We start from the raw sequence: 13,381 nt of genomic DNA on the forward strand, positions 1-13,381 counted from the left end.
ATGACAAATAGCCTTGGAAATTTTTGGTGCAAATACTATGACTATGTGTACCGCGCACACACAAAAGGAAAATTCAATTTATAGGGCTAAGTCTCCACAACAACATGGTTCAGGCCATCAGGGCCAGCGGGTGTATTTTTTATACTAGTGTAGAAGGCTTAGTTTAGCACGTTGTAGCATAATGATACTATGATGCGCGTTCCTCCCATATACATATGATTAATTAAAAGAAAGCACTCTGTATAAATATGTGCACATGGCACTGTAGTAAACATCAGGGAAGATCAGGCCAAAGTAAAATATACACGAAACATGGTCACTTTTTATAGGTCTCTGCTGGTAGAAAGCAGGTTCTTCAGAGAGAGAATGGTAAATCAATGGAGCGAACGACGAATCTTGCAACGACTAAGCATGTGGATGTATCTGCAGTGTTCATCCGTAACACACGTGAAGCAAGAATTGGCGTGGCAATCCAAGATAATCGCTTGGTCGGCTCTGCTTGGTGCAGAAATCCTGTTGATGACAACCCGACAAACTCTGGCCAATGCCATATTTTGAAACAGAGGAATTTCACATGGATTCCTGTGGGATCTGCAAAAATAAAGGTCTCACATTTAAGCATGGCCTAGACACACTATATGCATGTAATAATGAGGGAGAAATTGATGAACAGACGAACAATGGGTGTTAAAATTATCATTTTTTGCCTCATTTCTGGTAGAAGTGTGCATACATACCGGCATTTGGCCTTCAAGTGGTTTAGTTAAATTCCTCAAAATCTTGATATCCTCCAGTCCAAAGTCTTCGAAACAAAACCACGAGTTTGTGCACTTGATGTTAGCTGAAGGTCCACCTGGGTGCACGGCAATGGCATTTCCTAAAGCAGACTCTGCAGCATTTTTGTCAGATTCCTCTACCTGGCAGCCCCCAATATGTACAGCGACTTCCTTGAGACCTGCCAGTTGCTGGATGCCGACAGGTGGAGCACCCAGCTGCTCACATCCATGTGCGTTGAAATTTATCCCCAACCGTTGGAGCTTGGACATTGCCCCTTCCTCGAAGGTCAGGAATGATATATTGGTGCACGTGATGCTAAAACACTTGAGAACAGGGAATCCCATTCCAAAGATGGTGACCTGTTTAGGAGTTCCGAAGATGTGCAGTTTCAGGTGGATAAGTGAGTGCAGTCGTGCAAGGATTCTGACATCATCCTCCAGCACCTCTATAACCTCAATTTCAAGGTGGTGGAGGTTACGGAGCTCTCCGATCGAGTTGGGAACCCTTGGTAACTTGCACATCATATGGAGTCTCCGAAGAAGGCAGCACGAAGAAGATTTGGGGCTGCAAAGTTTTTCAAGGGCATAGCTCAAAGCATCCATACGTATTTTACTTGCATCTGCCACACTGTTAAATTTGGTATAGTTAATACTAAGATCCCTCAAATTGGTCAAACCCCCAAGATCTCTGATGCTGTCTATTGAGTTCCATGACAAATCAAAGTATCTCAGAGTACGTATCCTTGTCAAGTTTCCAATCCCTTCGGGAAAACGGGTCCCATAAGGAATAGTCAAATGCAACAACCGGCGCAAATGAACAACATCTGGTGGAAGTGAAACTTGAACAACGTAGTTTGTCAAAGCTCCTAATTCCAATGTCTCCAATTGTTGTAATCCCCGAATTTTATCTGGTAGCACTAATAAAGTAGCAAAAACTTTTAGATAACGCAATTGGAACAAATGGCAAATTCCAGTGAGGTCAAGTAGCACAGGTCCATGGTTTGCTCTTGCAAACTCAAGAGTTAATACCCGGAGGTGCTTGAACTGTGATAAAGAAGGTTTGTATGCTGAGGTACCAAATCTTGCTAGAATTCTTACTTGTGAGAGATGGATGGTTCCCAAGACCGTGTCATCTATTACACCATCCAAATTGAGTGAGAGTCGGCGGACCCTATCATGCAATCCAGCCATATCATGTAAATCGTCTATTGTGGTGATAAAGTTCTCTTCTCTGCACTTGTGTATAATAAGATCAAGCATCATATCATGTATTCTACAAGACAACACCTCTTCACCAGAATTTGTATCTACGGCTTGAACAATGCTGCGGTTGACAAGCTCATCAAAATAGCCCTCTGCAACATCCTCCGGATCTCGCCCGTGGGCTTTACTTATAAAATCTTGGGCTACCCATTGCCTAACCAAATCACTCTTCTCTATTGTGTAATCCTCTGGATATATACCCATATATAACATGCATGGCTTCAAATAATGTGGAAGGTTTTTGTAGCTAAGGCTTAGTATTTGTCTCATTCCTTCCAAGGTGGGATGCACTTCCAAGTTGGAGCCCAGAGAATTCAGTACATGCTCCCACTGCTCCTTCAGTTTGCTTCGTTGACTAGCCAAAAGGCTAGATATAGTAATAATTGCGAGTGGCAAGCCACCGCATCTTTTTAAAATTTTATCTGAAACTTCTTCCAGAAAAGGAGGACAAACATCTTCTGAACCAAATATTCTCTTGAAAAATAACTGTCTTGACTCTTGTTTGCTTAGTGGCTTCATCCTATAAACATACTCAGAGTGATTGGAGCAGCACAGCATACCAACAGTATCAATTCTTGTGGTTGTTATTACTCTGCTACCTTTCATGGTTTCTGGAAGAGCGCATCTGATAATGTTCCATGTGATTTCATCCCATATGTCATCGATAACAATAAAGTATCTGCCAAACAATTCCATACGAAAGTATAATGAGTGTCATGCAAAGGTAAATATATATTATTCCTCAAAAAAAATTACGATATTTATGAAAGCGTCCACTAGTTCTTGAAATTAATTTTGAAAGGCCAAACGTCAAAAAGATTAAGAAACTTTGAATGTTCATGTGTGTTTCGGATAAATCCGCATAAGACTATGCACGTTAGTTCAGCCTTCGTGATGTCAGAAGAGCCCATGAGTACCTAGCTAAAATAAAACAAAGGATAGACCATCTAAATCGTTAACACTGAAGAACCTATGTAAGTTGATAACATTGGATTTTATGCCAAGCTGCCTTGGAAGTACCCATGTAAGTTGTTAACACTGAATTGGAAAAACCGAGGTGTTTATTTGAGAAACTACTAATATTTATTCTGCTCCCGAGCTCAAATGCTCTCTCATGAACAGTAAAATAAAATAAAAGTAAAAAAGTTCAAAAAATTCTGAATATTTTTTGTGGTAAACTTTGACAAATGTTTCGCATGCATACAAAATTCAGCACGAAATGACATTTGTGGAAGTCATGGCGAAAAAAACAAATCAGCAGTCCAAAATATTTTCAAAACTAGCATTTTTGGAGCATCGTTTTTTATTTTTTGCCATGACTTCCACGAATGTCATTTCGTGATGAAATTTTGCAAGCATATAAAACATTTCCCAAAGTTTACCACAAAATAAAAATCAGAATTTTTGAACTTTTTACTCATTTTTTGATTTTTACTGTTCATGTGGGAGCATTTGTGGTCGGGACGAGATACTCCACGTCCAATTTGCAAACTGTTTCTTATTTAGTTTTGTCTGGCCTCTAGTGAAAACAAAGTTTCCAAAAATCAACTAATTGAAGTGAAAACAAAGTTCATCTGGCCTCTTCAAGGAACTTTGATGGCTTAATTTGTTGCATTAATGAAATGACCATCCCAATTGATCTTAAGCAGGGATTATGTAAGCTTGTAAGAACAGCACCGGCCTGTAGGAATTTCGGCAACAGCATACTACCTAGCTAAAATATTCAGTAAAAAGGAATTAATAGAAAATACACCAGACATGATAAATTACTCTGGAGTGGGGTCATCTTCAAATAGGCGTACCTCTTGTTTTTAAGACATTGTTGGACTGTCCTAATCAATTTATCCTCATCCCATATTTCCTTGTTGGTATCCTTCCAGGCATAACCAACTTGAGAAAGTATATGTCTCAAAATTTTCCTTATATTTGGCTTTTGGGATACAGAGATAAAAGCTCGAGACTCGAACTGGGTCTCTAGTTGGCGATATATCTGATTTGCAAGTGTAGTCTTACCAAGACCTCCAAATCCCACTAGCACCTTCAGCTGGCCTGCAGACACACTTTTTTCATCCATCATCAACTGAATTAGTTCCCCCTTTGGCCCCTCGATACCAACAAGGGCCGCCGCCTCTGCATAGAGTGCTAGAAGGCGAAGATCTATTGTTTTGTTCGTTGGCTTCGAGACAGCGCCATCAAGCTTGTACCTTGTGCGTCGCTCGCTTGCCTCCACAACACGTCTCTTGAGGCCTTGAAACTCGTATATGGTCTCATGATGATGACCAAACGAAATTTTTGAACTGAAGTGACTCAACAAATTCACGCACTTATCAATGAATCCCCTAAAGCCATGCTGAGGGGTGTTGTTGGACTCATGTTCAGAATGAAGCAAGAAATCATAGACGTTGTCCTCAATATCGTAGGACAGCTCACGCACCTCGCCCACCCAGCACTTGGTTTGTTCATCGGGCTCCTCTTCCGTGTCTGACATTTTCTTGAGGAAGACGTGCATGCTCCCGAGCTCAGCTTTAAGAAACATGATATTGTCCCTGGCTACTTTGAACAACTTGTACTCGCCATGGAGCAAATTGCCAAGCTCCCTAATCACGGAGCCCATAGTGACCTCTGCCACCGCATACATGGTCTTCTCCTTCGTGTGCTAGCAGGTGCTCAAGTTGTGTATGAGCTCAAGTTCTTTGGGATGGAGGCTACTACTCGGTATATTTCGGGAGATGCACAAGAAAGGAAATGAAGAGATAATCATAAGGCAGACCTAATGCTTGGCTGCTTTTAAGGGACCAACCCCTCTTTTTGAGCATTGTTGGATGATAAAAAATAATTCCAATGCTCGATTGTTTTCCTTAATTTTATGCAGCATGGGTAGATAGTGAAGATTATTTCAGCCTAGCTGGCCTATGTTATGACAGCAACAGGTGACATCTGCACATGATGACAACTATAAGATTAATTTTCTGATAAGACCAAGGACAACATCATCGTTTCGAACGAAACATATGCATCCACCAAGATTTCCTAAACTAAAGAACTCCCGAAAATCCGTCAGAAACTTGTAACAAGAGAAAGGTTTGTCTCCATACCGTTGTGTGTTTGTTCAAGTTGCCAAAATACCGTCGAGGCCGGCGATCCTTTACCCAAAATAATACTATGAGCTAACAGCTGCTGACAGGGGAGAGAAACGCACAATCAGTTGTCTTTACTTACTGTTCACACTAAGAGCATCAGCTGACACGCCAAAGAAATAGGCATGAGTAGCTAGTGTCTAATCAGAAGGTGACACAGGGTGTTAAACAATCGAGCATATTGTTGCTTCGCATGGGAAAAAGACTGATCGAGCGTATCCGTTCTTAGAAATTAGATCTCAAAACAAATCAATCTGTTCTGAAGTTCTCAAGCTATGCACACTACCATAGAGGGGCGCGCTCGATGGGCAGAGCGCAGAATAACTTTTACTATTGCTTCCTAAATAAATTACGTTTAAAATATAAATAGTTACATGCATATTGATTCAATATGTAAAATTTGATTAGAAAAACAAAAATATAGATTATAAGACCAGAAAAATAACATTTTATGTATGTTTTACACTATGTTTTTACATTCGTAATTTTACGTAACATAACATATTTTTTACGGCGAGTACATATTTTTTACGTTCTCTTTTTATGTATGAAATAAGACAAAATTTACGAAACGTAAAAATACGGTGCATTGATGTCAAAATAGAGAGAGGGGGTGAAGAATAATTATTCCTCATCCAGGATGACGAATAGCGCGATATATATATATAAGGGTTATCGCTTCTTCCTCCCTAAAATTTTCTTCTGTTTTCGATCCGTCCTCCAAAAGTTTCTTACGTCAGTTGAATCGATCGATTTGAACCGAATCAGATCGAGAGAAGCTACCTGTTGGGCTTTATCGTCCATCTGGGCACGGCCCAAGTAAACCAATTTGATGCAGCCCGTCCAGTCCAGCCTATCGATCCATTGTGTTAAATTTTTCTGAAATTCATCTATAACTAATAATCCCACACTGCTATAGTACATCGAATCCTAGCAACTTATATACGTTCTCCAGTCACAAGAATCAAACAGCCAAGGCAAAACAAACGTGGAGACTTAGGAGTCTAAGGGGAGGAGACCTGTGGGGCAGCCGGCGAGGCTAGAGGCAGGCGCTGGCGAGGGGTACGGACGCGAATGTTTGCGTGCGTCTGCTCATGTCTCTCTTCTATTTAAGCATGGGAAATAAATGGATGAAGGCTAACAAAAACAATGGAACCTTTTTATGTGATTTGTTGGGGCTATAATAGCTTTTACCAGTAGGTATAGAAGAGAATTCACCATGTGAAATTTCTCAATTAAAATAGATTAAATGCAATTTATTTATTTGAATTTGTTTTGAGTTGGCAATTTGATAAAATTCAAGTGCGGGTTTTAAACAACCTTATTTCAAAATAAAACATGATGACATGATGCAACTCAAATAAAATAAAACAAACAACATAATAATTACGAAAATAGTCTAGAGAATCGATCTTGGGCAGAGAGATGGATGAGCTCTCATGGAAGAGAAATCTATTGAGATTACGGCTCTGCAGGTGATGCGTGAAACTTGCAAGGTTCGCTTCACGACGGGTACAGAGATGGACAAGCTCTCATGGAGGAGAAATCTATTGAGATTACGGCTCTTGCGGGTGATGTGTGAAACTTGCAAGGTTCACTTCACGACGGGTACAGAGATGGACAAGCTCTCATGGAGGAGAAATCTATTGAGATAACGGCTGTGCGGGCGATGTGTAAAACTTGCAAGGTTCGCTTCACGACGGGTACAAAGATGGACAAGCTCTCATGGAGGAGAAATGTTGAAAGATTACGGCTCTGCGAGCGACACGTGAAACTTTGCAAGATAACATGTTACAACACGTCAGTTTGCATGTATGTCGACTGGTAAATCACACGGACGTGTTAGCATGCACACATGTGTTCTCCGAACCTATATGCACACGTTATCGGATTTCCTGCTAGATATTTTTGTTATAAGGTAGGATTTGGCTCTGCTTGTCTCCCTCACGAACTCACACTGACTGATTACTAAGACATGAAAACTGGAAGACTAATATATATACATAGGTTAGGACACACACGGCAAAAACATATAGCCTACACATCCAACGAAATAAATTGTCTTCAGGCAGTGTTGATCCCAACAAACGAGAACACAGACATTTATATGTCAGTTGATCTTAATGAAGCTATATATTAATCTAGATCAGAAAAAGGATGTCATGCCTAACATCCCTAAAGATGGACATATTGGAGGTGGTATGGAGGAACTTGGCAACCACATGATACACTCTTTTGACCAAAATATTGATGCTATGGAGGAGGAACAACAACTGCATCCAGGTAAAATTACCTTAAAAGTATTGCATGCTCAACATTTTTATTGTCTATAAGACACTACAATTATTAATCTGGTGTGGTATTTTTTCACCTGGCATCGACGATTTGATCTACAACGTTATACTGAGTCAGACGAAAAATGTGGTGTGTAATCATCAAACTTATCCTCTATCTGGCCAACCTAATCAAAATTACTGGTATTTGCTTCGCAGCGAAGCACATTAATTAACTTATTTTCTTCTGTTACAACGCACAGGCCCTTGTAGTAGTTCAATAAAAAGGAAAGAAACTTCCCCGAGCGGTATTGGCTCCAGCGACTCGGGCGGCAACCCAAGACGTGCTCCAGCGTCAACGCCGCTCTCCATTCACCGTGGCCGTGGCCGTCGGCCGCGGGTCCGGGGGGAGGCAGCGCTCAGGGCACAAGCTGTGGTGGAGATTCGAGACCCGTGAGGGCACACCGGCCAGCGGCGGATGGCCGCGGTCGCCTGTCGGAGTTGATACTACACGACGCTGGGAGGGGTGCGTGGACGGTATGTGCGCGCTTGAACTCGTCTGTACTATTACAGTATTTCCAACAGTGGCTCAAAAATATTGAGCGCTAAAATAGTTTTACAACGACACTGTAGCACACCGTGATAAACATTGGTTTTTCATATGCCAAAAAATACGCTTTAAAAAAACATACAGTGCAAATTATGAAGCACGCGGTCGGGCGCCCAACATTTACAGTGTGTGATAGCGCTTTTAAGCGCGTGCGTTAATTTTTTTACGCTCGTACTATTTTGCAGCATCTGATGGAGCGTCTTGGGCGTCAAAAAAGATGGTTTTTAGCGCGCGGAGTAGTTTTTGGGCGCCTGTTGGAGATGCTCGTGTGATCTTAGAGCATCTCCAGCCGCGCCCCCAACAGCCCCAACCCCCCCCCCCCCCCCCCCATTTTTTGCTGCCGACACCTGAAAAACAGCCCAGTCGCGCCCCAGGAGCCCGTTTTTCGCCGGTTTGGGCCGAAACTGGCGCCGGCGGACACAGGGCGAACCCGGCACATTGGGGCGCCGGGGAAAGCGTTTTTTGTGCGAACGGGAATGGGCCCGCCGAGTCAGCGACACACCGCTCCGTCGTCCTCATTGCCTCGGTTCCCGCCGGAATCAATGCCAAGGCTGCCGCGCCGGTCAGCCTCCATTGATGCCTCACGGGCGGCGTAGTGAAGGCGCCACGACACGCGTCCCGCCCGCTCCCGCCATGTGTCGCCCGGCATGTAGGCGCCGCGACGCGCGTCCCGCCCGCTCCCGCCACTTGTCGCCCGGCATGTAGGCGCCGCGACGCGCGTCCCGCCCGCTCCCGCCACGTGTCGCCCGGCATGTAGGTGCCGCGACGCGCGTAGCACCCGCTCACTGCCCCGCCTCGGCTATAAAAGCGGACCTCCCCGCCGGTGAACACCACAGTCGCCACAACTCGCCTTCCCTCGCCTCGTCTTCCTCCAGAAGTCACCTCTCCTCCCTCTTCCCCCGCCGACGAGCATGGCTGAGCGGTACCGCGGCGACTCCGTGGCGGCGAACGGCTTCGGCCGATGCCATCTGCATGAAGAGGAGGCGCGCCTCCTCTACGAGGACGACTATCGGGCGCCCCCAGACATGCGGGTGCCGGGCTTGTGGAAGTGGAGCGCCGGCGGCGTCCCAGTGCCACCGGTGCCCACCGGGGCTGACCGGCGGGCCGAGATCACCCGCATCCGCTCGTCGCTGATAGAGGCGCAGCGGAACGAGCCAAGGTACGACGCCGACAGCCACACGCTGTGGACGATGTACTTCGAGCACCGCCGGGAAGACCAAATCGCCTCCACCAATAGCATCATCCCCCGTGGCCGCCTCAACGCTGACGGGCGGCGCGAGTTGTGGGGCGTGCCCGGCTGCACCCTCGAGGCCGTCCTCGACCACATCGAGACCGGCAACACGCCGCGTCTCTAGTACCCACTGCGCCCGTCATTCTCTTGTCGCCGTGGCAGCTCCTGGACGCCGCGGCAAATGGAGGCGGGGACCTCCTCATCGTCGGGCTCCAGCTCGCCGGCGCTCCGCCCCGTCAAGCCAGAGCCGGAGGAGACGCCGCTTCGGCGCCGCACTCGCAGCGGCGCCCTCGTCATCAACGAGGGCGGCCGCACCCCTCCCCGCATTCTCTCCGCCTTGTCCGGCCGAAGCCCGAGCCGGGGCTGCTCCCCGTGAAGCCGGAGCATACGGAGATGGCCGCCACCGACGAGACCGCCCTCAAGTGGGCGAAGGTGGATTACGTCCGCGAGCAGGTGCTCCGCCGGCGTCGGGCGCACGCGGAGCTCCAAGCCCGGCGCCGCGGACGCGAGGAGGGCGGCGTCGTCGGCGACCCTGGGCAGGGGTCCAGTACGGACGGCGCCGGCTCTAGCGGGGCGCAGGGTGGCGGCGGAGACGACAACGACGACGCTGGCGGCGACTACACCCGATTCTACAGGCTCCTCAGCATGTAGAAGGCGGGGTGGCGGCCGCGGCGTAGCAAGGCTAAGGGTATTTCTAGGCGTAGTTTGCCTGTTTTCTTTGTTTTTTTACAAATTTCAATGAAAATCGCCAAGTTTATGCCCGATCTGCTTGGAGAGGGACGACGTGGCGGCGTGGAAGGAGACGCCGTGCGGGCACCGCTTTCACGGGCCGTGCGTAGAGAGGTGGCTCCAGGAGAAAGAGAGCTGCCCCATGTGCCGTCGCGAGGTCGTCACGGCGCCCGCCGCCACCGCAGATTGTACTGCTGCACACCTACATTTCTTGTGGATGGCTGCCTTGGGGTTGCATGTGTTTGGCGATGTTCCTGTGGATGACATGGAAACTGATGATGATGATGATGCTTAGGGTGAGCTTCCGGTCGACGTCGGGCACCAGGCTCGAAGCTGAGATGCTTTTTGATCGAGATCAAGTCTCCATGCATGCACGAAAGTCGGGCCAAGAAGACCCAACCTTGAAAACTGTACGTAGTGATAGATGCATCACCTAGTACATTGGACATGTCGTTCCGAATCGAAGGCACCTGACCATCTTGACATACTTTGGCCTTCCTTGTGTGTAAAAATCAGATGTAAACCACGTGTGTGTGTGTGTAATCCGTGCATCCTTGCCGATAAAACATAATCTAGCAGTCTATGCCTCACACACTTCGCCACACCTTTCTGAGCCCATATACCATATGCCGTCAAAGTAGGCTAATTATTTCATAGTACATACTATACGTACGATAACCCTCATTTTTTTTAGTATTTTGCTCCTGTTCCAAACCTCAGATGTTCTACGGTATTCTCTCACATACTTGCATCTCATGTGTCTGTAAAGGTCATTCCACTTATACTTGGGCGACAACGCACTATGTTCACAATTTATTTCATCAAGACACATGCTAGAAATTTACACAACTTCCTTTCAATTCCATACATTTATCTTTCTGAAGCGCTCTAGTGCTTTGTAGAATGTACCCTCGACTTCTTGATCTCACGATCCGCCACACCAACTATTCTTTCTCCATCCAAAATATCATGCATCTTTTCATTTCTATTTTCAAAAAAGAGGATTAAAAACTATATGGTTGTTCATGGTCGAAAATATATTTTGCATATTTTCTGGACCAGACAACAATGCTTAAAAAGACAAAAGGATATGGATGCTTCTTCATAATAAAAAAATGAAATATTTCTTAGTACAAGAATATTTATTAGAGTAAAAAGTTTAGAAAGTTGTGGTCATCTTATAATAAATGTTATCAATCTTTTAAAGATCTGAATTTTTTTTAAAAATTAATGAGTTTTTTAAATTTCCTGAATATTCTTGGAAACCATGAAAGCTTTTTAAATTTTGTGAACATTTTTGAAAGAAAGAAAAAACTGAAAAACAATCTAAAGAAAACTAGAAGAAATAGAAAAGAAAGAGAATATTGGAAAATCCAACCAAAAAACATAGAAAAGCGGTATAGAAACCAACTCAAGATGGAAAACCGAAAAGAATGATCCTAATGAAGTGGTGGGGCGAGAGAAAGAAAGAAAGCATGAGAAACGAGATGGCCCATTACAAAGCAAAGGATGTACGATCTCACAACATTTAGTCATGGTGCTTGAAAAATAGCATATATATATGTGCCATGTCGTGACACCATGTCAAGTTTCCCGATTTTTGGTTGAGTTTTGGATTTACGGGGATTTAAAAACCGAGATTCTTCTCACAAAATGTTTTCAAATAGCACACGATTCACTCATGAAAGCCGTCTGCCTACCAAACCGTGGCCGATGCCCCCCTGCTGCGCGCGCGATCTGAGTCGTGCGTTCTGATTGGCCAAAACCCAAACCCCACGGATCGTACGTCTGCACCGTTGGATGCTCCTAGATCGAACGGCAATCCTCATCCCTTTCGACAGCACATGCAGTTCTGGTTGTGATTTTATTTATATGGGTAAGCACTGTGCGCATGCGTCGTGCTAGCTCACGCTTCCTTCTCTACTAAGTTTTCTATATTAATGTCGTCTTCTCTACTAAGTTTTCTATATTAATGTCGTTATATATCCAAACACGCTACTGTTTCCTGCCACTCCTCCCATCGGTTTCCCGCCTCTTCTCCCATCGTTTTCCCGCTGCTAGTGTCAGTGCTCATAGAAGGAAAGGAGGGACTAGGTCCCATAGGGTGATCAGCGTAAACACCTTAAAGGCAATGAGGCAATTCCTATCAGTAAGGGGCGGCTTCCCATCCGCTAGCATAGTCGAATAGAACGTAAAAGTTAAGCGTGCTTGAGCTGGAGTAGTCTAAGGATGGGTGACCCGGTGGGAAGTTGCATATTTCAATCTTCATTTAAACGCTATGACACAGTCATTATAGAGATATATGTCTCTATAGTGACATGTCATGGCAATTTTATAAACCTTGGGATCCTTGTTTTGCTAATTTGTAGACTATGTTTTTTGTTGGTTATTTTTTTTTAAGTCAAAGAATGATTGACATCTATAGGCCCACGCAAATTATCCCTCTGACCCAACGCATGAGAAGGTTTTACTCTTTGCTCCGTGTGCTATGTTAGAGAAAATCAAGTTTCAGCACATGCATTGGACGGCACCCGGCCCCTGCCCCCCTACCCGCCTCGAAGTTGCGTTCCCGACATCGTACATCTTTAACCTGGCCGCGGAGGTACGATGTTCAGTTTGTAATGTTACTGATGTAGTTGATGCCCCATCGAACTTGTGCTTTTGGGATTTGAACAAATCATACACCAGACCTATACATTTTTTTCGGGCCCATGAAGGCTATAGGGGGGCGGGTGTTCTGATCGAGCATTTCTCCCTTGTGTGGTTTCTAGACGCCGCACATATCTGTGGGCTTCCCCATATAGAGCATGTATTCACCTTGACCGATAACGAGGGGGCCCACACAATCTATCCCTTTGACCCAACATACGAGAAGGGTTTGACCATGATGATTTCCTATTGCTATGTGTGGCATGTTAGACCAAATAAAGTTTGAGCGCATGCGTTGGACGCCACCCCCCCCCCCCCCCCCGCCGCCGCATGCGTTGGTTTGTAATGTAGTTGGTGCCCCATCGAAGTTGTGCATTCGGGATTTGAATACATCACACACCACTATACCAATACATATTTTCGGGCCGCATGCAGTGTATACGGTGTCTTCTGATCGACCACGTCTCCCTTGTGCGGTTTTTTGTGACAACACGCATATCTGTGGGCTCCCCAAGTGTGTGTGTCTATATATATCACCGCTTTGACCGATAACGAGGGGTATCTGTTGGCCATGAATGGATTCCTTCAAGTTCGTGTTAGGGCCGGTCACCATCACATGTCTATCAACCAAAGCTCGAGCTCATGCGTTGTCAGGATTCCCTCCCACATGCTCGGAATGTTGGGTTCGACCGACACCGTAACCTGCGTATCTC

General features: G+C 45.4%; 1 protein-coding gene across 1 annotated transcript; it reads right to left on the reverse strand.

Moving 5' to 3' along the window:
- Positions 1–570: 570 nt before the first annotated feature.
- On the reverse strand, positions 571–4,677 carry LOC123165958 (disease resistance protein RGA5-like). Its single transcript, XM_044583720.1, has 4 exons — positions 3,842–4,677; positions 2,600–2,718; positions 738–2,329; positions 571–591 (listed from the first exon to the last, which is right to left on the reverse strand). Exons 1-4 carry the CDS (start codon positions 4,675–4,677, stop codon positions 571–573), a joined length of 2,568 nt encoding a protein of 855 aa, XP_044439655.1.
- Between the last annotated feature and the right edge of the window lie 8,704 nt (positions 4,678–13,381).

This window comes from Triticum aestivum, chromosome 7D, assembly GCF_018294505.1.
Source record: "Triticum aestivum cultivar Chinese Spring chromosome 7D, IWGSC CS RefSeq v2.1, whole genome shotgun sequence".
NCBI lineage: Eukaryota > Viridiplantae > Streptophyta > Magnoliopsida > Poales > Poaceae > Triticum > Triticum aestivum.